Genomic DNA, 24,328 nt, shown 5'->3' with positions numbered 1-24,328 from the left:
TGCTAAACACATAGATCGATCCGCATTCCGAACTAGGTATGGTCATTACGAGTTTCTTGTATTACCTTTTGGTTTGACCAATGCTCCTGCTACTTTTCAGCAGATGATGAACGATTTGTTCAAGGATTTTCTGGGCAAATTTGTTGTAGTGTTCTTAGATGACATCTTCGTATATAGTCAAACGCTTGAGGATCACATAGGACACCTCCGGATTGTCTTAGTTATTCTAAGATAGCATATGCTCTATGCCAAGATGAGTAAATGTGACTTCTTTATGAAGGAGATCATTTACTTAGGACACAAGATTTCTTCTGAAGGTATTTGCATTGATCTGGATCGTATCCAGAAGGTTTTAGAATGGCCTATCCCTCAGACTGTGAAACAACTTCGTTCTTTCCTAGGATTTACGGTGTTTCTACGGAAGTCAGTGTGTGATTATTCACATATCACGGCACCCCTGACAAACATATTGAAAGGTCGTGGACGCAGGTCTACCCAGCCAATCTCTTGGAAGATGCAATGAACAAGGCTTTTGAAACCTTGAAGTTCTCTATCAAGGAAGCACCCGTTCTTGCATTACCCGATCCTACCCGGCCTTATGTTTTAGAGGCCGATGCGAGTGATTATGCGATTGGGGCAGCTCTATTCCAAGAGGGCAGACCTGTAGCTTTCGAAAGTAAGAAGCTAGACGACACTCAATATCGTTGGCCCACACTCGAGAAGGAACTTTATGCTATAGTGTATGCTCTTAAGGTTTGGAGACACTACTTGTATGGTTCAAAGTTCCTTGTATTGACTGATCATCAGTCAATTAAGTATGTGTGTGATGGATTGGAATTGAGGGGACGGAAAGCTAGATGGGCAGAATTAATGCAGGATTTTGATTTTGAAATACGTTATCGTAAGGGTTCGTTGAATAGTGTGGCGGATGCCTTAAGTCGAGTTAAGTTTGTAAATGCTCTGTCATTTACGGAAATATCCTCAGACCTATTTCAATCCTTGAGAGGGCTATACGCAACTGATAGTCATTTCAGTTCTTATTGGCAGAGAGTCCAGGATGGGAGCTCCATGGTTGACCAGGACTCAGGGATTGTGCCACCTACGGTACAGGCGGCGGGAGGTCAGTGGATGATTAGGAACGGCTTGCTGTTTTGGAATGAAAAGATTTGTGTGCCAGATGTTCAAGACCTTAAATCCAAGATTCTCTGGGAGTGTCATGATGCTCCTAGTGCTGGACATCCAGGTATACATAGGACTCTGTCTCTTGTGAAGCATACCTTTTATTGGCCTAAGATGCGTGCATTTATTGAGAACTATGTAAGTAGGTTGCCGAGTTTGTCAAGTTACTAAGGCAGAACGCCTTAGGAGCGCGGGCTTATTACAGCCATCAGAGATTCCAGGTAATAAATGGGAAAGTATTTCCATGGATTTTATTACTGGTTTGCCTCGAACGCGTAAGGGTCATGACTCCATTTGGGTCATAGTCGACCGTTTGACAAAAATGGCTAGATTCTTACCTACTAGAACAACTATTTCAGCTGTTCAGCTGGCTCACGAGTTTGTAGACCACTTGTTTAAGCTGTATGGTTTGCCATCTAACATAGTCAGTGACAAGGACTCAAAGTTTACAAGCAACTTTTGGACACTTGTTTTTGAGAAGTTAGAAACTACTCTAAGTATGAGTTCCTCGGATCATGCACAATCCGATGGCAGTACAGAGAAGGTTAACCAGTTGGCTGAAGACATGCTTTGGGCATATGTATCTAAGAGACAGTCTTCATGGGAGGATTATCTACCTATGATTGAATTTGCTTACAATAGTGCAAAGCATTCTAGTACTGGTTACAGTCCTTTTATGCTTATGTACGGGTTTCAACCTAAGTCACCAGTTATGGTTGGATTAAAAGGAATTCAAAATGATGCTGCTAAGAACTTCTTGCTAGACATGCAGGAAATGTTGCAGTTTGCCAAGGAGTCTATTAGAAGTGCCCAAGATCGGGACAGATTTTATGCTAATAGACATCGTTCACCTAGAGAATTCTCTGAAGGAACGATGGTATATTTGCGAATTCCTAAGGAATCCAAGAGCTTAAGTACTGGTTTGGTTCCGAAATTATCCCCCAGATATTGTGGCCCATTCAAGGTCATTAAAAGAATTGGACCAGTTGCATATCGACTAGAATTACCTCCTGATGTTAAAGTACATCCAGTCTTTCATGTCAGTAGACTGAAAGAAGTTTTGGGTGAGGATGATCAACTTGTTTCTCCTCACGAGATAATAGAAGTTACAGATTTGACTTTTATTCCACACGAACCTGAGTGTATTCTTGAATTTCGTGACAGACAGATTCGTAATCGATCTATCACGGAATACAAGATCAAGTGGAAGGATCGTGTTGAGGAGGGTGCAACATGGGAGACATTACAAAATCTCTAGAGAACATTTCCGGGTTTTTTAGCGAACTCAGGAGTGAGTTCTTAGAGGAGGGGGAGTATGTCATGTGCACGGATTAGTATCTGACGTGTACTGGGTACACAAGACTAGCTCAGGTAGCCTGGGGAGGCTTAGAGCTAGGCAGGCTTGATTCTCGGGTTGAGTGGCAAGGGTACGAACTATTTATAGGTCTTCGCTATTTGTGGCGCTCGGGGCCCGAGTCTATAAAAGGGGCCCAGGGGGTTCATTTCTCAGTGTGCAGTTGGGAGCAAGTTTCGTTCCCAGGTGCTAGGTCTGTTCCTGGATTGAGTCGCGGACGCGCGCCTGCATCTTAGCGTAGCCCAAGGCCCAGTGGCAGATCCTAGGCTTCACAGCGCCACCTGGTGGTATGGGACACCAGGCTGGTTTGGATCTGATTGGGAGTTCGTGCCAGTAGCTCAGCTCGTGGCTCGGAGGGGACATCTCCTGATTCGGGATCACATCCCGTAGGTGTCATGGTTGGGTGGTGAGCAGCCTGCTCAGTTCTCACGTGGTGTGTGTTTGTTTTGTAGATCAGAGGTTTCAGGAGTGCTGGGACGTGTCAAAGTTGTAGCTTCCATTGTTTCACATTCTCTCTCTCTCTCTCTCTCATATCGATTCTAGAACTGCTAACAGGACATCACCTCATCCTCCATGCTGGGGTTAGGAAGTTGCCGGAGTGTGTCTCTACCATAAACCAGTACACTTATCCCTCACAAGGAAAACTGAAGGTCTGATACCAATGTAACAGGCAAGGGAACCAACTTACTCTCTTTGTAGCCTGTTATCTAACTGTAAGTGCAGAGGTATGTACTGAAATGAAACTTGAAAGGCACACAAACTCATTTGCTTGCTTCTGTGAGTGTATGTTAGGGAATGCAGGATTGGTTCCCCCCCCCCCCCCCCCCTCCCCCTCTCATGTAACAGGCAAGGGAACCAACTTACTCCCTTTGTAGCCTGTTATCTAACTGTAAGTGCGGAGGTATGTACTGAAAAGGCACACAAACTCATTTGCTTGCTTCTGTGAGTGTATGTTAGGGAATGCAGGATTGCCCCCTCCCCCCCCTCCTTTTCCCCCTCTCATGTAGATAATATTTACTGTCTATCACTGTTTCCCCAATTGGCTACATACAACTGTTCCCAAAAGGCTGACTTATGTTCAAGGCCCTACTGCTATAGTGTTTAGGGCAGGGTCAGCTGACTGGAGCTGATAGACCAGCTGACCAGACTGACCTGACCTGTCCGACAAGTCAGCCAATGCAGCCAACTGAGAGGTTGCTGATGTCAGTGCCTATTGCTGCTGTTCTGGACCTGTCTGTTGCTGCTGCCCCTGTTCCTGTGCACATCTTGCTGCTGTGGGCTGCAGTGCTGCCACCTATGACACGGGCTTTAGATGCCCATGAACTTGAATCTTTATTGTGATCTTGATTATATTTAGCCATATTGAGGGATCAAGTTTGATTTAACTCAAGAATCTGAAAGGAAAGTTTATATTAGCAGCCGTTGCTAATTCCTACCTGACTTTAGATTTGTAAATATTGAGCTTAAATCATAGAATGATGCATGGATTTTACTTGGGCAGCCCCTGAATTTTCCTTAGATTTTGATCCCCCTGTGTCGGTTTGCAGAATCTTGATGTCAAAGAAAGTAGCCCAGGGCTGCACGCAGCTGCTGGCCCAGGGCTTGCGCAGGAATGTGCCACTTTGGTAAGATGAGATTAATTCTTCATGATGCCATGCCTGCTGAATAAAAGCTTTCAGTTGAAATTAATGAATGTGTTTTAAATTTATGCTGTCTGATACACATCTAGGGCGGGTGTAGAACTGGGATGGCACAAGCTACAGGTGCTTATGATCTACCAGCAAGGTGATCCTTCTTGAAGTTTTGCACCAACATTCAGCATAAAATTCTACCTAATGAATGCTAAACTCACCTGCAAGTTTTGGTCTTGCGTTGTTCCTGACATTGCTACAGAAGGGTTATACATACAGTTGGGCCAAAATACGTGGAAAAGTACCATTCAGCTGCAGAAACTGCTTTAAGTCATTGCTATCGATCCTGCCTTGAGCTGCTAATTGAGCAAGGGCTTCACAGGTTTCTTTTTTTTTTGGTTTCTGGGAAAAGAGAGTGAAGCCACAATATGCTGTTTCACAATGAGAATATAGTGATGTGCTACATTTTACTTCAAATAGTTTTACTCTTGCAGCATTGCATTGGGCTCTATTTACACGGAGGCGAAAGGGTATCCTAGGGAACAAGCTGCACATGTAGCCTTACGTAAGTTTGTGTAGTCTATCCCTATTGCAAGCAGTGTACAGGTAGAGAAGTTGCTTTTTAAAAAGAAAGTACTTCAATGGTCCAGGTACTGTGCGGCGCTTTTTAGAAAAGCATAAAGACAAAGTGAGTGCTGTAGTTTTTTGCCTTTCAGTATCAATGGACTCAGAGATTTATGAAAGGTCAGAACCTCATGTTGCTTTTCCCTTCAATGTTCGTAAGAGTTGAAGTGGCTGTGTGTCCACTCACTGAGATTATGAATTTCATGTAAATTGCAGATTATTGCTGCTCTACTTTCCTAGGAATAAACCTGAAGAGGACAATGCCTTGCTGAATCTACCAGCAGATGTTGGAGATGAGAATGGAGATGCCGTAATCTCTGAACGTAAAATCAGGATAACAGCACTTCCAGGTGTTTCTGATCTGGCTGCTGAACCAAGGTCTCCTGTTTCCGCGGATGTGAATCTGCCAGTTTTGCCTCGCGGGTAATCCTAGCATTTCAAATTGTTTATATGAGAATTGTTCCTGTAAATCTGTCTACTGATGCTTTATTTGTAGTTTGCAGGAAGCTTGACTCTAAAACATCCCTGGTAGATGCTTCTTTTTTGTCAATGACTGAAGACCCAGACCAGAGACGAGAGGAACAGTGGGAGCGAGCTACACAAGCACATGCTTCTTGGATTTGGCAGTGGGGGGGTCACCAGGGTAATGGTGGGGCAATATTTGAGGAGGCTCCACTTCATGCCAGATATCTAGCAAGAGCCAATGTTGTTAATCTGTCAGAAGCTGCAGAAATGAGGATACTGTGAGTGACTGCCCTTTCTAGTTGCTTAGATTGAGTTGTATTTTCAATGTGAAGTAGTTGAGATACACTACATATACATGGGACCCTTGAGGGGGGACTAGTCATGCTATTGCATTGCAAGGTGTAGATTGAACTTTGTTTTTTTCTATTAGTTTTTGGAACATTCTATTTGATCATTGGACATTGGGCATTGCTTTGAAGGTATCATGGTGGATTGGATATTCAGGGGCGACAAGTGATGGTAGTGGTGGGTGCACATTTTTTACTGCGCTGTCTGGATTTAGAACAGTTCCTCCTGTATGTTGTAAAGGCAAGGCCTTCTTGTCCCTTTTTAATTGGTGTATCTCAATTGCTTTCATGTTCAGTTTCCTGAAGCTGTCTGAAAGTAAACTTTATTACTGGGTGCAAAGGGGCTTGCACCCTCAGAAAATTCTTCACGACAGCATCGCGACTAAGGTTGCAGCTCTGATTTTGTGAAATAGAAGAAAAGAATGATCCCAAAATTTTCAAATTGTCCCCCCCCTGCCCCCGGCCATGCATGGGGACTTCACAAACTCCATATTCAATGCTGCTGGAAAAAAAGGCTTTATGGGAGCACGTGCTTGTCGAACTAGTCCCATGCAGCCCTCTCTCCCTCAGTCCGCTTTGCCACCCCTTCCCCCAGCTTCCCCACTTTCCCTTCAGCCTCCTTAGCTCTTCCGCTCTGCCCTCTATACTCCTGCGCACAGCAACTTCTTCCTCCCCCCCCCCAGCGGGGGGGGCGCTTTCCCTTCTCCACTCCCTCACACCTTGCAGAGATGCCAACAGCCTGCTAAGGGCCTGTTGAGTGCTGCTCATCCCATAACCCCTTGGTGGGCTTTCCTACCCCTACGCCTCCCCTTCCTCCACTTCATTACTCATCTCTCCCCCCTGGGCTGCCACCTACAGCCCCATGAGCTAGCTTCTGTCCTTGGGCTCTTGACAGCCCTAGGGAACGTTTCTGCCCTACGCTCTTCCGTGCCACCTTCCTTAAAAAATTTAACAGAAATATAAACACAAACATAAATCCCTTTCTACCCCTATTTCTTCACTTTTATCCTCCCTTTCTTTTCCCCCCCCACCCCTTCTTTTCCTTCTATCCCCGTCTTCTTCACCTCCTGTATTTACTTCTATCCCCCCCTCTTTCTTAATTTCCATTCGTTTCCCGTTCTCTTTCGACTCCTCCCCTTCCACACTCCTGCTCCTCCTCCCCTTCCTGCTCCACTCCTTTCTTCATATCTACCTTCTTCCCACCTCCGCTTTCAGGCCCTCTTGGGAACAATGTGCACGCCAGTTTTTGTGTGGTAGGTAAGGTGACCCCTGCAGGTCAGGCCAAAGGATCTTAAATGGCAGCATCCTCGATTCTCACCTCTTACCACATCGTGCTTTCGCTATAGGACAAGAAGCGGGTTAAGATTGCAGTATAGTAGCTCAATGTTCGAGCTATCATCAAGCGTCTAGTAGACATTACTCCCAACAGGTGAGAGGTCCATGATTGAGTTTAGGTGAGCCTGGCTTTAGAAGGTGATCACATCTAGGATGTGAGCATATATGGAACGTGGAGTTTTCTTTATCTAAATGTTTGTTCCAGAGAAGGGAGTCGGACACTTGTCCGAAGTTCTGCCATGTATAGTGAGGCCCCATTTGGTTTTCTTCATACGTTGGTACCACAGCTTCACTATGGATGAGATAGAGACATGCCATTAGATCCCTAGGTATCTGGCCATGCCAGAGGGATGCAAAAGTATCATCAGTCTTTGGAGACCCTTTTTGGAGGGGTGGTGCTCCAGCGGTTGGAGCTTGCAAGGCTTTGACGATAGTGACATCGTTGTAAGAATCTTAGCCAAGGTTTGCTGGCCATCCAAGGGCAGGCAGGGTGGCGAGTCAAGATTGCATCAGTAGGAGCCCACCTAGCATCCTTCCCCACACCACTACCGACGCAAGCATCTCCTTCATAGGTTCCTCTAGGTGTCTCCTGGATCCAATTCTAGAACATCATTCTCACGATAACAAGAGGCCACACTAGTAATCAAATGCTATGTACACCATGCAACTGGTTATTGTGCATCCTTGAATCCCTTTTGCATGTTAGTTGCAAGAAAGAGACACTATGCAAAGAAAAGAAAAGCTTGAGGTAGAGAAGTAGATGGAGACACCTATGGATTTGGACCCTCCCTCTCCTCCACATGGTCAGGTTAGGGGACTCCCTTGGAGGACTCCTGCAACCTTTCATCAATACTAACAACTCTTTCTCTCTCATTGTGAACATTGCAAACAGCTCGCTCTCTCTCTCTCTCTCTCTCTCTCTCTCTCAATTCCTCTCTCTCTCTCTTTCACACACAGCACACTAGGGCCCAGGACAACAGTCAGCTTGGACCCCCCTGAAGGTCTTTATTACTTGGAAAATTCTGAACACAGAGAGTTTAGTGTAGAGCTGTTATTACACAAACTTCAAACGTGAATCAAATTACAAGAGCCCCCAAGCTCATTCTTTTGGCAATAGCCACTTGTCACTAGCCTAGCTAATTTCTAACTAGACTCTCATTACATGCCTCAAAGGGTAAAGCCTTGAAACCTTCTTAGCACTTAGTCACGCGGGTGATCTCTTGAGTTCTTGCTAAGCTCGTGTTGCTTGGGTGTTTGACCCCTCTTAGTACTTGCAACCATTAATTTAAGCACACATCGCCATGGCACCCATTAATCGTTAGCGCTTTTGCATGCAAATAAACTATAGACTAATCCTAGTCACTTGTGGGCATCCTCACTGAACAAATAACATGTGCACATATACTTTTAATTCTCTGGTTGACCGAAGTCAACCCTCTTGTTCATAATTAGGGGCTTTGGTCAAGGCACCTTAATTATAAATAGGTCTCTCCAACCGAAGTTGGCACATCTCTGGCATAACGCCCAATCTCATTGACCGAAGTCAACACTCTCTAACCGAGGTCAGCACTTTAGTTGCTTGGTTAACCGTGGTTAACGAGCTTGGCCGAAGCCAGATCTTCCTAGACAAGGCTAGACTTGCTTAATCGAGGTTAAATATCTTTGACTAGAGTCAAGACTTTGACCAAATGAAAGTGACTCTTTGAACATAATTAAATAAATAAAGAACTCATTAATTATGATCAATAAATGGTCAATGTATGCTTTGACTTCGGAATATTTACAGCTTGGTGACATCCCCTCGGCTTCTATTTAGTTGACCTCAACTAAAAAGCTTCCTTGTAAACATCTAAAAGCTGTGGATATTCAGACAATATATCTTCATCCATCCACTTGGCATCAAATGCCGAGTAATTCTTGAACTTTACAAGGTGTCTGTAAAATTCCTTGCCCTAGGGGCCTTTGTGTACACAATCTGCTCTAGCTGAAGGATCTCCTCCAGCTCATCCACTTCTGGTGGATCCTCTGTTACTGCCTTTGTAGGCTCTGTTCCTTGAAATTTCTTTAGAAGACTCACATGAAAAGCATTGTGAATCCTCCAGTGCCAACCTGTACGCAGCCTCATTAATCTCTTCTGTAACCCTGAAAGGGCCATAGTATCTGGGAGATAACTTTGCATACACCTTTTGCTTTCCCTTTAGCTTGCCAATCCCCTTCTTGAACCTCAAAAGCACCCAATTTCCTTCCTTGAATAGGATCTTGTGAAGCGTTAATTATCAAAAGCGTTTTCTTTCATGAGAGAGCAGGGCCTTGGTCTTTTCTTGGCATTTTCACTCTTGGATTGGCTACAACGGCCCCATTTATTCTCTGCATGATTTTAGATGAGTCTCTTATAAGATTTTATCTTGGTTTTTTGTATGTTGGTCATACTTAAGTAGAAGTCCACTTTCACTCAAAAAACACCAAGAAGAAAGAAGCACTTTTTTTTGTTTGAGAAAGAAAGATATATTAACGTCCTCGGGAGACCTCACGGGCCTATGGGACAAAGCACACACCAAAAAAAGATGACTTAAAACATTTGGATATACCAGAGGGTTGAGGTTATTATTATAGCACACATCTAGATTATAGTACTATGATAAAAATGTCCTTCATTACATCAGTTTAAGACTTAGTGCCTTTGGATTTGCATCCGAAGTCTCTAATAAGTGCTTCCCATCTCTGTAAACAGCCCATTTACCTTCCTTGCGAGCTTCCTTCATTTTAGTTAATTCTATGGCTTTCATCTTAAGCTGAGTTGGGGTGAGCTCCTCTGATATCCATGTCTTGGTGCCTCTTAGCTTGTTGGTTTGCTGCTCGCTTGCCCTTCAGAACTGATTGGGCGAGAGGAACTCGAGCTCATGCTAGTTGCAGACATTAGTACATCTAAGAGATTCTTCACATGCTAACAAGGGTGGCAAACCTGATCTTTGCTGTAGAAGAGTCATATATGCTTGTTTTCTTCATAGGTTCATGCTCAGTAGGGGGATAAGGCTTGGTAGTCGAATGAGAAACTCTTGGATGATGTTTGGAACATGGTTCTTGATAGACAAAGTTATTTCCATATGGACAGTCCCCGTGTTATGTCGGAGTTCATAGAATCCAACTACAAAGGGTTACTCTTGGCAGATAGTATATCAGTGCCATGATGTTCTCAATAGGTTACTCTTGCCATGTTGTTTTCTTTACACTCACTTGCATTGAGCTTTTCTTTTCCTTTTGTGAATGTATTTTTCATGCATTTTGTGTAGAGCTTTAAGATCCTGCTTTTTTCATCTACCCTCTTCATTTCTGAATAGTTTTCCTCTAAGGGGTCACAGGTCATCACAACCATTAATTAAGGTCATATATATATATATGTGTGCATACGTGCATGTGTGTGTGTGTACTATGAATGTAAATGCTTTCTTAATGCAAACTTTCTTTTAACCCCCCCCCCCCCCCCCCCCCCAAAAAAAAAAAAAGTGTGTGTGTGGGGCAAAACTAGTTTAGAGTATGGACCTACTGAAGGATTGAAATGTGGGCAAAATCTCCCCGGTGAAGTGCTGCTGAGATGTCCACACTGATGAGGAAAAGTAGCTAACGGCATGCTCACAAGAATTACCCATTTATAAATAATTGAACTGTTTTAGAAAGAGAATGTGAAGGTAATTCACTAATCAAATTTTCTGCAGATGTAATATGCCTTGTTTTCTTCTTGCAGGAATTTGAACATCTCATTCATAAACCTTATATTATCGTGTATTTTCACACGGCTGCAGCACTACAATTGTAAGTAATCTTTCTTGTTTAATGGTTTGTGTCATTGTATGATGTTTCTATGTTGTTCCAATACAATTGGAACATTAGAAGTGAGCATGTCACTCTGATACCATTAAAAAAATAGCTCACCCAGGGCATCATCACTGCATGATAATTCATTTTGTGCTAGTGTTCTCCCTATGGACTCATGTCTCTTGCGGTTTTCATTCATGTTCCACATTGGAGCAGCTGCTTGTTCCTTGTGTTCTTCTTGTGGTGCACAGTGACAAACTTGCACAAGTGTATACCTACACGGTCGCAAGATCCAAGTTCCCGTGATAGTAGAGTGGAATTTTTGACACCAAATCCTCTGACAGCCCTTTTAATGAGCCTTGCATTGAGAATGCCACTAGTTTTTTTCAGGATGAACCTGTGGTATAAGTTCCTATGGAATCTGGACTAGGATCATGGAATCCGTGTGGAACTAGAGGACTAACTGTAAAAAGGAAGTTTTTTTCTGGAGACAATTGCAGTGGATAAAGCTCCACACTATGTGCTCTACAAGGGGAGACATTGCCTGGATCTGGGGTTGATTGTAGGCCTTAAACCACTAGTAGACTTGTGCTTTGCACGCTGGGGGGAGGGGAGGAGCAGATGTAGCACATTTGAGGATTCCTGTTTACAAATCCTAGAGGACCATTTCCATTGTAAAGTACGACCCCACATGGGCTTTTACAAAAAACATACAGTTATTTCTTGTGTGTCAAGATCAAAGTCTCAAAACTTTTGGAAATCGCATTATAAGCATGATTGTATTTTACAATTTCTTCATACAAAGGAATAACAGAAAAAAGATTTTTGTCTTCTGAGGAGTTTTGTACACCTCATATGAAAATTTTATTTTTGACCATAGACTAAGTGGTGGTATCTAACATTGGTAGCATGCCGGATATCCGATATCTGAAGCATATACAACAGATCTTGGGACACAAACATAAGAGGAATTTGCAGGTAAGTGCTCTCTCTGTCTCTCTCTCCCCGCTTTTGACCTTATTGTTCAGAAATTTATCTATTTTACTAAACCAAGATAACATCAATGGGGATGCATGGTAACTAGTCCTCGCTATGGCTGATGGAGTATATCATTTTCAACCTTATGGGTGGCCATCTTGAGGTTAAAACTGCACTATTTGTTTTATTTTTAGATGATAAGTTTGTGCATGTTAGTGCATTCATCTATATGTCTCCTTCATATTCGTAGACCTGCAAGTTTCAAGTTGTGAACTTCTCATCCAAGTCACGGTTTGCTGATGTTTTGTTAATTCTTTCTATTTATAATGATTTATTGCCCTATGAGCTTTGTTTAGGAGAGACTAAAATGAAATAGTCTTGCAGTTATAGCTTGGATAAATTGAACGTGGACTACCTTTGATCGGACTTTTCAATAGCCTGCGTCGGCCCTGCCCTTCACCCTCACATTTCTGATCCCCAATTGTACAGTGATTGAGCTTCTTGCATCTTTTGAAGTTGTAAAAGAAGTTAAATTCCATGATGATTGGAAATTGCCTGAGGATTGGGGCTTCATCTTAAGGATTTGTTACCTTATTCTGGTAAAAGAGCTTGTTTTGTCAGAGTTTCACTTTATCCAGTTGGGAAGGTTTCTCCTCGGAGATGAAGATGGATGGGGAGTCAGCCATCATCTCTTTTGGTGAGGAGTTGAACATGTAGCGTTGCAGGTTCACTGAGAGCTAGAGGAATCCCTCTAGGTCCAAATATTCACCGGTTTCAGATTTCTGATGAAGTCTTCAAAGTTACTAGACTCAGACAGAAAACCCGTGTACAAAATCTTTAGGAATGCACTATGAATTGTTAGTCTTGGACACCTTTGCTGAATCAGATCTGATACAATTGTTGATTGTAGAAAACATATTTTTCTTTTTACAACACCTTGAACAGGGGTCGCGAACAAAAGTTATACCAATCTTTCTGCCTTATGGCGCTAATTGGTGTATGCCGATTGGAATTGAGACATCACCAAGAACACTCTATTTTCTGAATTTAATATGTACAGCATGGTGAAATACCTTCTCAATCAAAAGCATTGGGTCTAGCACACAAGCTAGCCCAACAAGTACTCAATAGATGACAAGTTTGTTATACTTTCTCTCACTAGATGCAAGGGATCGCTATTAGTTGATAGTGATCACTAGTCCCATAGATCTTGAAGGATCTCATGTGGACTTTAATACAGCCATATCTACCCCCCTCTCCTCACTCTCTCTCCTCTCACGTCTCTGTTCGATCCCTCACTCTCTCTTTTCCTTCTCTGTTCTCACACTCTTGCTCTCCCCTTATCCCTCACTCCCTCCCTCTTTCTTGCACCCTAACCCTAACCCCGAGTTGGGCTAAACCCCCAACCCAACCCGGGGGTTAGGTTTAGCTAGGGGGTTCTCCAGACAGCCAATTATGGACTGGCCTATCCTCTCCTCCAAGTCCCCTTCAACTCCTTCAACCTCGATCAGGTCTAAGTACTCTACAGTTGCAGCAATGACACCCTCTCCGTATGCATGCAATTATCAACAAGAAGGCTCCAAACGACCCATCCTTGGGCAATAGGATCATATTTTTTATCTACAGCAAGCAGTGAGAGAGCTACAATTGGAACTAGCAGAAGTAAAAGCTCGACTTCACATACTGGAAGGGTGTGGTAAGCAGGCAGTAATTGATGAGGCTGTAATAAATCTTGTAAGGACTCCTCCCCTACCCCACAGCTAGTCTCTACAGTCAAAGATCTTGTTCACATTGAAGTACAAACGGCTAAGAAGGAAGTGATTGTGGAAGTGGACACCAAAGCAAATAAGTCTGATATTGAAGCAGAGATTAAAGAACATGAAGCTAGATGTGATAATGCGCTGAAGATTCGAATAGGCGGAATTCCAGAAGATTGGTACAAAGAAGAGGACACTTATAGTGAAATATTGACAAAGATCAAAGCAGGCTTGCCCAACATTGAATGAACAGATGATGATGAGCAGGATGATGACGACTCCAGGCCCGCTTCTATTATGCACTACAAAGGTCATGCAATCCTTACACTGAAGTCAAAAAATATGCGAATCAAGCTTCTTCGACAATCTTACAAGCTGAAGGGTACCAAAGTATGGATAGTTGAGGAGCTTACACAAGCTGAACTCAAAAATAAGGCAAGTGAATTAGCTAAAGTTAGGGCTGCCAGAAAGGATGGAAAATGGGCAGTTTATCATGAAGGCGTAGCCCTAATCAGAGAGTTTAAATCAAAACCAAAAGACTCTCAGTCTTAAACTGATGTATGGTTGATTACTCTTTCGGACTATTATGTAGGTACTCTAAATTTGCACTCCTTGGGAGCTGCCATGCGCCCTCCCTATAGCAGTTGTACTAGAGGGTTAATAGACTTTCTTTCTCTCTCTTGCCGTGCCACCTTACTATCCTTCCATTGGTCGCCCGCTACCCCTGCAGCTTCTTGCACCGTCACTTAGCCGTACTCGAGGCCCTATCTTGTTGCCACGTGTCTTCCACCCCATGCTGCCACTTGTTAGAACTGTACTGCCGCCATGTGTCCTGGTTGTGCAACCGCCACACGTACTTCCCAACTCCACCACGTGTCACCCGCTCCTTTTTGACATGGCACGCTGACGTTGTCACCTGCTCCTTGTTGACGTGGTATGCTTACATGGCACCTGATGACGTGATTGGATGATGTGGCATCGCACATGTGTTGAAATGGTAGTGTGTTGCTCTCATACGGTTCGAACTCGAGACCTGTGTCTTACAAAAATTTTGGGTGCTACTATGCCAAGTAGATGTTCAGGTAATTGAAAGGGATACATTGGATACATTTGAATGTTACGTGAGAGAATGTCAGAAGCCAAAACTTTGTTGCAATGTTCCAGAATTTCTTCCAAGTAGCCTCCTAGCTTTTTGGCTGGCTGCTCTAGCAGATTTTTTAGATCTTTCCTGCCCTTCCTTCTCTGATGTGTGCATAGGCTCTAAATCTTAGGAGTACATCCTGTTCATTTCTACCTCTCCTGTGGGGCAGATTTTGCAGGTTCTCTCCTATCTGGGAATCTTGGGTCTTGCCCATCTACCCCTCTCTACCTCAAGATCATGTGAACTAGTTCTGATTTTGCAAATTAGATGCCTTATGTTGAAATGTCTTCCCCGAGGTATTTCTGCATTCCATAGCTATCCATTGAGTTAATTTCCTGCTTATAAAAAGTGCATTTTTTGTTCCTAGGTTTTGCCAGAGTTTATGTAGCATTTAGTGTGCCAGAATCTCCCTTATTTCACATGCATCTTCAGGTATATCAGTGTCTGTTATACCCCATGACTCCATCCACTTCATCCCCTCTCTATTCCAGCCCATTGTATGTGTAGCTTCCATTCGCCTTGTGTGGTATACTACTGGTATCCATCTTTTCAACTTTGTTGAGGTAAGCCTATGTGTCAGATAGATTCCTCTATCTACTTGTCTTATATTGAAATCTTCTGGTGTTTGTCATTGCATGTTTCCTCTTTGGGGAATGCTTCTTGTAATATAGAAAGACATGGATTTCACGATTTAAAGAGTGTGTATCTATATATATCTACACACACACACACACATGCTTGTATGTATGTAGGTATCTACATATACATACATGCATATATGTGTGTGTGTAGACACACACACACACACACACACACATTTTGTGAAACCACTAATTCAATTAATTAAAACAATATACCAATCCTGCCAGTGAGTGTGGAAGCTAGAAGCAGTGGAAAAACAGTTCTAAGAGATACAGAGAAATGCCACTTGTATGATAAGCATCATATTGGCATATGCAAAGAATGCTTGAAGGATGCATAGGTATCTAAAGGAGCATGAGAGGACATGCGATGGTTTCTATCATGCCAGATGGTCCAGTATGCAGTAAATCTAACCCATAAAAACAATGGGCTATAGTCAACAAGGGATGAGTGATATTGTCCGAATATCCAAAACTGCTAGGAGAAGGTATGCGAAGGGAAGTGAACTCGAAGGCCAACTGAAAGGGCCCCAAGGAGATTCTTGGTAGCCGAGCAAGTCCACAAGAGATGTAGAATTGTTTCTCTGGGATAAGAGCAACACAAACAATGCGTAGGTGCAATGCGGCGTCGAGCCCCAGCAAACACCGCCACATGAAGACCTTCTGCTTTAGAGGAAGCCCATTCTTCCATATGATACATAAGGATCTTTCCACCATTTAAACGGTTTATTCTTCCGCCAAAGCTCGGTAGCATGATTTTGTATCCACCACGGCATGAGGATCAGAAGCCGATACGCTCTCACAATAGTCAGTTTCATCATCGGAAGGTTTTGATAACCAGTCTCTAGTCTTTCAAGTTTCCAATCCTCCAATTGATCTTGCTCCTGAAGATGCGGAATTGGGAGCAAGGGCTGAAAGCAAATCCCGTAGCTTGTTCTATATAGGCTTGGAGTGCATGCCCAAACCGTCACGCCTATTTACTTTAGGAAATGACATGAAACTGCCATAATCTTGAATGACATCCTGCACATATTTGACACCTTTGCAGGCAAGAATCTACGCTTTTCGGGGTTCTATCACAACAAGAGATGTAGCAAAGAGTCCGCTCCAATGTATGCTCTCCAATGCCATATTGTTCCCCATATTTGGTGGACGTCCATACCAACAGAGGTATTGCAGGATTACTTGCCAATCAACAATCAGTTGGCTTGAAAAGGGACTACCATGGATGTTTCCTTGAAAAGAACTCATAATAAAATCCTAGAAAGTGGTCTCCCAATTCCCAAAAGCATGTGTACGAACCTTATTGCTCATGCCAGTGAGCATTTGCGTCCATGGCTCCTATTGAGCTGCAAAAGTAAGAAGCAAAGTAGCTTTTCGAGCAACCAAATGATAGTGTATGTTCAAAATCTTGAGCTCTCCATGCATTTTGGAAAACGAACTAGTTCATCTTTCAGGAACAAAGAGCTTTCTTTTTCTACTCCATTGCTTGTGACATGAAAGAATCCAAGGTTTTCTTATCCCATGAGATAAGAGGCAAATGAAACTATATATAAGCTATGATGATTGCTTGTACGACACTATGATGCACATGTAGCGGCCAAGTAGAGAGCTCCTAGTAGTCAAGATTATGTTGAATCTGTTGCAGTACCCAAGAAGTTTCCTCCTTTAAAGAGATACACCAGCCAATCGGGTATCCCAAGTGCCGTAGTATTTGTCCCGGTTCCAAAATCTGACCTGGCCATAGTCCATATAATTCTAACGTATCTATGATAAAGCGTGTGTCTGACTGAGTGTTGCGCGGGAAGAAGAAAGAGTCATCTGCATATGCTTGAGCCACAAAGTGTTTGCCATTCTGAAGTTGAAGCCCATGCAAATTGCCCTCAGCTGTAAGTTTGTCCATGTATAATGGATGGGTAGCAATGGCATAAAGTAAAGCAGTGAGAGGGCATCCTTGCCTCCCTGATCTACCCAACATCAAAGGGCGGGAGAGATCACCGCCAATTATGCAGCGAGAAATACTATTTTGATACAAGCAAAGGATAGCATTGCACATTCTTGAACCAAAATCCAATCTGCGCATTACCTTAGCAATGTAGTCCCATTCCACAATATCAAAAGCCTTATCAATATCAACCTGCATAATTATCACATCTTGATTTGTATATTTGGCACCTCTATATGCATTGGCAATGTTGTCATGTATTTGTCTTCGTGGCACAAAGCCATACTGAGCCGGATGTAGACCTGCATAAAGAACCCCTTTCAATCAATTGACCAACATTTTTTGTTATATAGCATGCATTAAAGTGACAGGTCTCCAATCAGGCCGGGTTTCATAGAGAGGAGCTGAATCTCCCGACAATGGTTAACCATTTGAGGACCGGACCCTTGAGATGACCCCAATATGCATGAAAGAGCTTTGCTCGTGGAGAGGTCTTCGCTTGGCCGACTCTCATCCATCATGTGGACTTCAAGTCAACACCTAAGCAGATTTGGGATCACCTTGAGACATTGTTTGGTAATAAAATTACCAGCTCCAAAGTCTTTTTGAAGCTCAAGTTTTATGATTTGAAAATGGAAGAGAGTGATGAGTTGAGTGATCATCTAGCAAGGTTTCAATCTCTTGATAAAAAACTTTCAAGTTTGAAAAGCCCACCTGATGATCAAGATAAGATGGCTGTCCAAGATTTTGCAAGAGGAAAGGACATATTGAAGCTCATTGTTTCAAGAAGAAGGAAGAGGACCAAGAGAAGCACCATGCCAATCTCCTTGTTGAAGAACAGGCTGAACCTGAAGAGCCCCTTGAGGAAATACAAGCAGCTACTGTTGAGGTTCACGGCCTCTCACTCGAGGAGCATTATGGCTGGGATTCTTGGGCTTTCTAGGCCCTTTATGCTATTTGTGTTGAGTCAATAAAGGTTCTCAGCCTTGAGTTGTCCCTTTAAACTGAATGTATTTGGAGTCAATAAGAGGTTCTTTGCCCTGGATTGTCCCCCAGAAATGAATGTATTGTCTTTTCCTTTGGTTTGATGCTATGAACTCACTATCACACGGGAGGTGTTGGATAGTTGGACTTGCTCTTTGCAATATTGCGGTGGAGGGGGGATCGGTCTACTCCTCGCGTGTTGGGTCTCACACTCTTGGCTCTAAAGGGGGGTGTTGGAGATATCATAGCCAAAGACTGTGTTGATGTGATGTGTTGGTGTGTAGTACTAGGAGATCTAGTACTAGTGATTGTGAGTCGTGTGTGAGTGCCACATGTCACTATGGGACTTATACCTTATGCATTTGGTGCAAGTGTGTGAGTGTGTAGCCTATAAGGCTTGTACTTCACTTTGTCTCATTTAGTGATGATGATGAATGAATGAAAGTCTTCATGGATTCTACATTTGTCTACCATTTCTTCCCTCCCTAGCCTATCTCTTTCTCTCACTCACACCATGTTTCTAACAGAAGGTTCTAAAAAGACCTTTGTATGAAAACCTCAGGAAAAGAACCTTAGGGAAAAAGAACCTCAGGAAAAGAACCTTAGGGAAAGAAAGATGAAACTTGATAGAAAGGAACAACGAGGGGAGGCGAAAGTCGCAGAGGCGGAATTTTGCGAGGATGATGTCGGGCAAAGAAGAGACACCAGTCCCAACCCTCTAGAGCAACAAGTTGTGAGGATGCGGCAAGCTGTAAGGCAAGAAGGTCCAAAAAATCACGTTGGCAAGTGGCGAGAAACACATATGAGAAGTGAAAAAGCATGAACGAAAATCGGGCAGGAAAAGCAAGATGCTGAAAGCAATCAACCAAAAAAGCAATAAGCAGCCAAAAACGGAGGAAGATGAGCTAAACTGAGACTTGACGCCTCCCCTCAAGACTGTGTACGCGTAGCTTGCTCGTCCTCTCCCTCTACGCGTGCGCGGGTATGTGAGCGGGACAAAAGGGGACTCAATGCTATACTAAAAGGGGGGTAGTCTATCCATATAGAGCCCAGACTCTCAAACATTTGCTCAAACAAACTTTCTCTTCTCGATTTGCTTTGGCATGCGACCTCTCAGGAGTTGCTTGTCCTCAGTTGCTTAAGCATGCATGAAGATAGAGCCAGCCATGGTAACTTGCATCAGCCTAAGGTCAATGAAGCATAGTCTGTAACTCGTTAGAGGTATTTGATCACGTGGAATCGAGTATCAAGATGTGTGTGTGTGCGTGCTCAACAAAATTAACCAAGTTATTCGGGAGGATTTCTTGCGACTACACAGATTCAGGACTTGGTTAGCCCCGAGTGAGCTTCCACTACTTATAGGATATCAGAGGAAGGCTTCATCGATCCGTCAGGCTATGTGTGGATCGGCCTCCCCCATTCTTTGAGGATATTGATAGGGCAGTTATGTGTCTCATTGCAACAACTATGCATTGAGAGTGGGCCGGCTGATGACATACCTAGAGAGGGTCACATTTGCACTCTATGTGATTGGCAGGAGATTGACTCAGAGAAGCACTTTGCTTTTAGATGCTCTGTGTACTATGGGATTCGAGGTCGATACCATTGTCTTTTTTAGGGATGGATTTGGATTCCTCTAGAGTCTATTGTCTCATCGGGGTCAGAAATGCATGGCAAAGTTTCTTCATGAGTCCGTTCGACACAGAGAATCGTTTGTTTTGGGTAGATAGACGAGATCCGCGTGCACAACTAGATTCCACTCATAGGGTGAACACTGAGATTTTTCAGGTAGATAGTGTGAACCAAGGAGACGGCTAGCAGTGGCCTAGAGCATGACTAGACTTGCCAATGGGTTGATGCGCAGATCAAGCTTGGAGATTTTCCCTCCATGTTCAACAGACAAGAGACACAGCCGACGGGTGGAACAGTGGCACTTAATCGACACATGCCCACACCTAGGCAACACAATGAACTACACACGGATCGTCACCAACATTGTATTAGGGGTTTTATGCCACTGCAGCCTCGTATGTCACCAAGATCTCTTGTGGGCTTGACCTGCCCACTAGCATCCAATGGACCATCGTAGTGATGCCACACCGTAACTTCTATCCCCTCCATGGGCTTAGATATGTGATGTGTTGTGTTTACATGTTCATATTGCACTTGTCTTGGGTGTAGATGCCCCGCTGAGAGGCTCCACCCATCCAGCTCATTGTATTTGGTTTTTTGAGTCTCATAGACCCTTTGGTCTTTCGAATACTTTTAATAAACTTCCTTTCTTTTTTCTTTTTGAAGTCAAAGAAGGTTTTGGACAAGCCTGTGCTATTATAGACTTGCTTTTCTTTTTATCACTATGGTGGTACTTGGTTGGGAAACACTGCCAATTATCTTAGTCTGCGTTGCTTGATTACTGGTTTGTTGTATATTTCCTTTTCTTACAAACTTCCTTTGGAAGGCTGTTTTTTTTTGGATACTCATGCTAAGACCTTGGATGCATAAAACCAATGTTTTTCTTCTTACATCCTCATAATTTAATGCAATAACAATTGCATCATCAAGCATGTTGGCATATTTGCATCTGACTTCCATTTTAATCCGATTGTTCAAACAAAGCTTTAAGTTGGAAAAATGTCGGCAATGGATGAGGGATCTTCATTATAATTCCACGAAATTTATTGGTGTATTCCGCCACTGTCAAATTATTGTCTAAGATACATGTATTCATCCCATGCCTTGAAAGCTTCATTAGGTGGTAAAAAGCGACTCCAATTTAAACTTCTCCCACATAACTGAAGTCATACTGTCCTTTTGTTGCTTTACCCACCACCTATCTGCTGCCTTAGTAAACATGTGAGTGGCTTTATGGATTCTTATGATATCATTATATATACACAAATGGCAAAAGCCTCATCCCATTTGTGAAGTCTTCATATATTCTGCATACTTCTGTGGCCTATAGTTTTCTATGGCCCTTTCAGTTTAAATTTCTCCAATATTTGAACAGTAGTTGCGGTTTTATTAACCCTTTTTATTGTTCCTTCGTAGAGTGTCTGTTAGTAAGTGCATGAATGACTTCACGTAACTCTTCTTGACCCTTATGAGCCTGCAATGGCTGCAGTTGTTGCAAGGCATCCTCTAGATTTCAATCCTAGTGTTTAATTCACGTGCTATGGGACGCGATACCTGCTGTAATAGCAGCTGTGTGCATATGTGTTGGGATCACAACCATTGACCTTCTATGCGAAGGAAACACCTTGCATCTGGCTTTGTTATTCCTTGCAACTAGCTATTGCTCAGCGATGGCTAACTGTAAAACCTCGTGGTGGCCATAGGTGTGGTGATCGCTTTACACATCTCGTTACATGCATGCTCATCTGCTGCTGCAAACCTGCGTCTCCCCACCAGCACACCATGATCATGGCGCTATACAAGCGGTGCAACAACAGGATTCTCAAATGATGCTAATAATGATTAGCAAATAGCTAACGCCAGCTCTCTGTCACTTTTCAAACTGGTTCATATGCGGCCAACCTGGTTAACCCAAACTCCATCCCATGCTGCCAACCATGCAGCCCCTGATTTGGCAAGAGGCATTTGGAGAGCTTAAATCTCTCTCTTTCTTTGCAGCTGTGTCTCTTTCTGTGCTTTTTCCAACAAAATAATCGTGTCAGGAATCAGGAATGTTCTCATTACCTTTGTTTAGCAAAAATAATTCCTGAATGGAATATGTCCAAAATGTATGCCCAAAATGATTCTATAAGCTGTCTCTACCAAGATCTGCATGTTCATGCTGGAAACGAAACCACCTTATCCATCGGAATCTTCCTATTTTGCATTATTTCTCTAAGCTACCTTGTAATGGCCATGCTTACAGGAAATTTTTATGGTACATCCTACTTTGGGTTTGAAAGCCGCAGTTCTGTTCTTGAGGCTTTGCGTAGATTCAGAGGTGTGCTCTACCAACATCCCTAATCTGGAAGTTTTAGGACTAGTAAGATATATACTGAAATGTGGGGGACAGAAGTACTTTCAAGTTTTTCACATCCCCCAACCAATGAATTAAATAATTTTCCGTAATTTTTGTTGATGTAGGTTTGGAAGAAAGTAGTCTATGTAGACAGTTTGTTGCAGCTATTCAAATATGTTCCTCAAGGGCAGCTAACAGTCCCAGATTTTGTCTTCCAGTAAGTGTCCCAAGTCCCCATATGATGTGTGTGTGTGTGTGTGTGTGTGTCTGTGAGAGAGAGAGAGAGAGAGAGAGAGAGAGAGTGTTTGTGTGTGCGCGCGTATGTGTCTGTGCATGCACGCAATGTATTCAGGATTTAAGAAGATTTTATGTACTCCCATTTTGGATTATGTTGTACTGTCTTTAGATAGTCCCGTAGATCTTACAGATCTCTCTCTCTTTCTCTCTCTCTCCGGAGCAAAATCTAATACATAAAAAGTTCCACTTCCAGGCATGATGCAGAAGTGAACAGTGCAACGATTTGATCCTCAAGTGACACTAGCCATTAAGTCGATGATTGTGCAAAAGTGGAATGTTGTATAGTTATCTATTGTTTTGGTAGTGACTCAATCCTTAAGTGAATCTATTTGCGCATCTCATTTTCTCTGTATCTGATAAGCTAGACTCATCTAGGCACTTGAAGAGCCTTCCGGCATGTGTTTCAAGTCTGCTCTTTGTCCTTTTTCTGCAAGATTGAATTCTGGAAGTCCGAGGTTGTGAGCCAGATGGCGAAATCTTTATTACACAATATTTAAATTTGCAAGGGAAGAATTATCAGAGTATTGGTAGTTATGGGGCACTTCTGTTCTGATGATCATCTCTTTGTTCCTGAGCATCTCTTTGACTGAGATTTTTCTTTCAAGTTTGCTTTTGCTTTCAATCTTTCTCCAATCAATGGGTTTGCAGATCTATTACCAGATGAATCGCCAAAGATCCTGGATCCTCCAATCTCCAATCTTCCTCCAGTATGGTAGTACTGATCTGGCTTCATCAATCTCACAAGATCTGATCCAAGCTTTTGCTTTCAATCTTCCTCTAATCAAAGAGGTCGGATTTTTTGAAGCATTTTTTTTAGTCTTCCTTTAATCGGAGATGTTGGAGTCGATTATGAAGGCTCTACTTGGAAGAGGAGTGAGAATTAAGAAATCTGTGTAAGCTTGGGTTGGCCTCTTATGAAAATCTACAAAATAGATACCCAATTGTGAGAAGACGGACACAGAAAATACAATCTACCAGAATCACTATTCTTGCATAAGCAGTGCCTCAAGGTAAGTTTTGTGCTTTTTGGCCATGTTTTTTCATTTGCCCGTTGCCATGGTTTCATTACTTTCTCTGATGTGAAACAATGAAGAATTGAGAGGCGGTTTGTGATGCTATGTTATTGCTATTAATCTTGTGACCCATGATATTCCACATCTGGGCATTGGAGTATAGGAACATTCCTATGCAGGTAAATAATTTCTAAATGAATTTTCTCTCTAAATGCACAACAATTCAGAGTTGTTTTGGGACTTATGGAAGTAGTTTTTATGTGTGTTCTAGCCTTCCACAATTATAACTATCTTTTCATGTAAGATTTGATGTATGATAATCATCCAACAAACCAATACTATTCAGGTGCATTATATTTGCTTTGATTTTACAAAATTAAGAAACATAGAACAATGTTAAGTCAAATGAGAAGTTTAAGAAACAAAAGACAAAAGTTTTGATAACTATGTACGAGTACTGAACTCGTGCTTTGCACGGGCAAAGATGCATGACCATCCTCAGCCACTCATGACCATCCTCAGCCACTCCCATCTGAAGGTGGATCTTTGATTCGTACGTCTTAACCCATGGCTTCCATCTCCTCCTTCCTCCCGAAGGTGACCTTTCATCTCCTCCATTCCATTGAGACCTTCTATCTCGTCCTTGTCCCTAAAGCTGTCTCTTGTCTTTCCACCTCCTCCCCCCTCCAAGCTTCCACATCTGTAGTATTGAACCCGTGCTTTGCACGAGCAAAGATGCATGACCATCCTAAGCCACTCCCCATCTGAAGGTGGATCTTTGATTCTTAAATTTTGGCTAAGTCTTAACCCATGGCTCTAAGACCTTGCATCTCCTACTTTCATTCCATTAACCT

General features: G+C 42.8%; 1 protein-coding gene across 3 annotated transcripts in view; it reads left to right on the top strand.

Moving 5' to 3' along the window:
• Positions 1–23,537, top strand: part of LOC147905349 (uncharacterized) — a 38,872-nt gene extending 15,335 nt beyond the window's left edge. For 2 of the 3 annotated variants that reach the window (XM_087402279.1, XM_087402167.1), the window contains 13 exons: positions 4,081–4,158; positions 4,263–4,318; positions 4,427–4,546; positions 4,659–4,729; positions 4,815–4,908; positions 5,005–5,211; positions 5,292–5,531; positions 5,733–5,841; positions 10,678–10,745; positions 11,657–11,726; positions 22,072–22,146; positions 22,290–22,381; positions 22,655–23,096. In XM_087402279.1, the coding sequence (XP_087258405.1) occupies positions 4,081–4,158; positions 4,263–4,318; positions 4,427–4,546; positions 4,659–4,729; positions 4,815–4,908; positions 5,005–5,211; positions 5,292–5,531; positions 5,733–5,841; positions 10,678–10,745; positions 11,657–11,726; positions 22,072–22,146; positions 22,290–22,381; positions 22,655–22,688 (1,314 nt within the window). In that variant the 3' untranslated portion in view covers positions 22,689–23,096. The other variant, XM_087402212.1, reaches the window with a different exon arrangement.
• The last annotated feature ends 791 nt before the right edge of the window (positions 23,538–24,328 follow it).

The sequence above is a fragment of the Dipteris shenzhenensis genome, chromosome 1 (assembly GCF_047967505.1).
Source record: "Dipteris shenzhenensis isolate YYH24624 ecotype China chromosome 1, Dip_SZ_1.0, whole genome shotgun sequence".
Taxonomy (NCBI): domain Eukaryota; kingdom Viridiplantae; phylum Streptophyta; class Polypodiopsida; order Gleicheniales; family Dipteridaceae; genus Dipteris; species Dipteris shenzhenensis.
The sequence above is the reverse complement of the archived record's forward strand: the minus strand, read 5'-3'. Positions and strand labels throughout refer to the sequence as shown.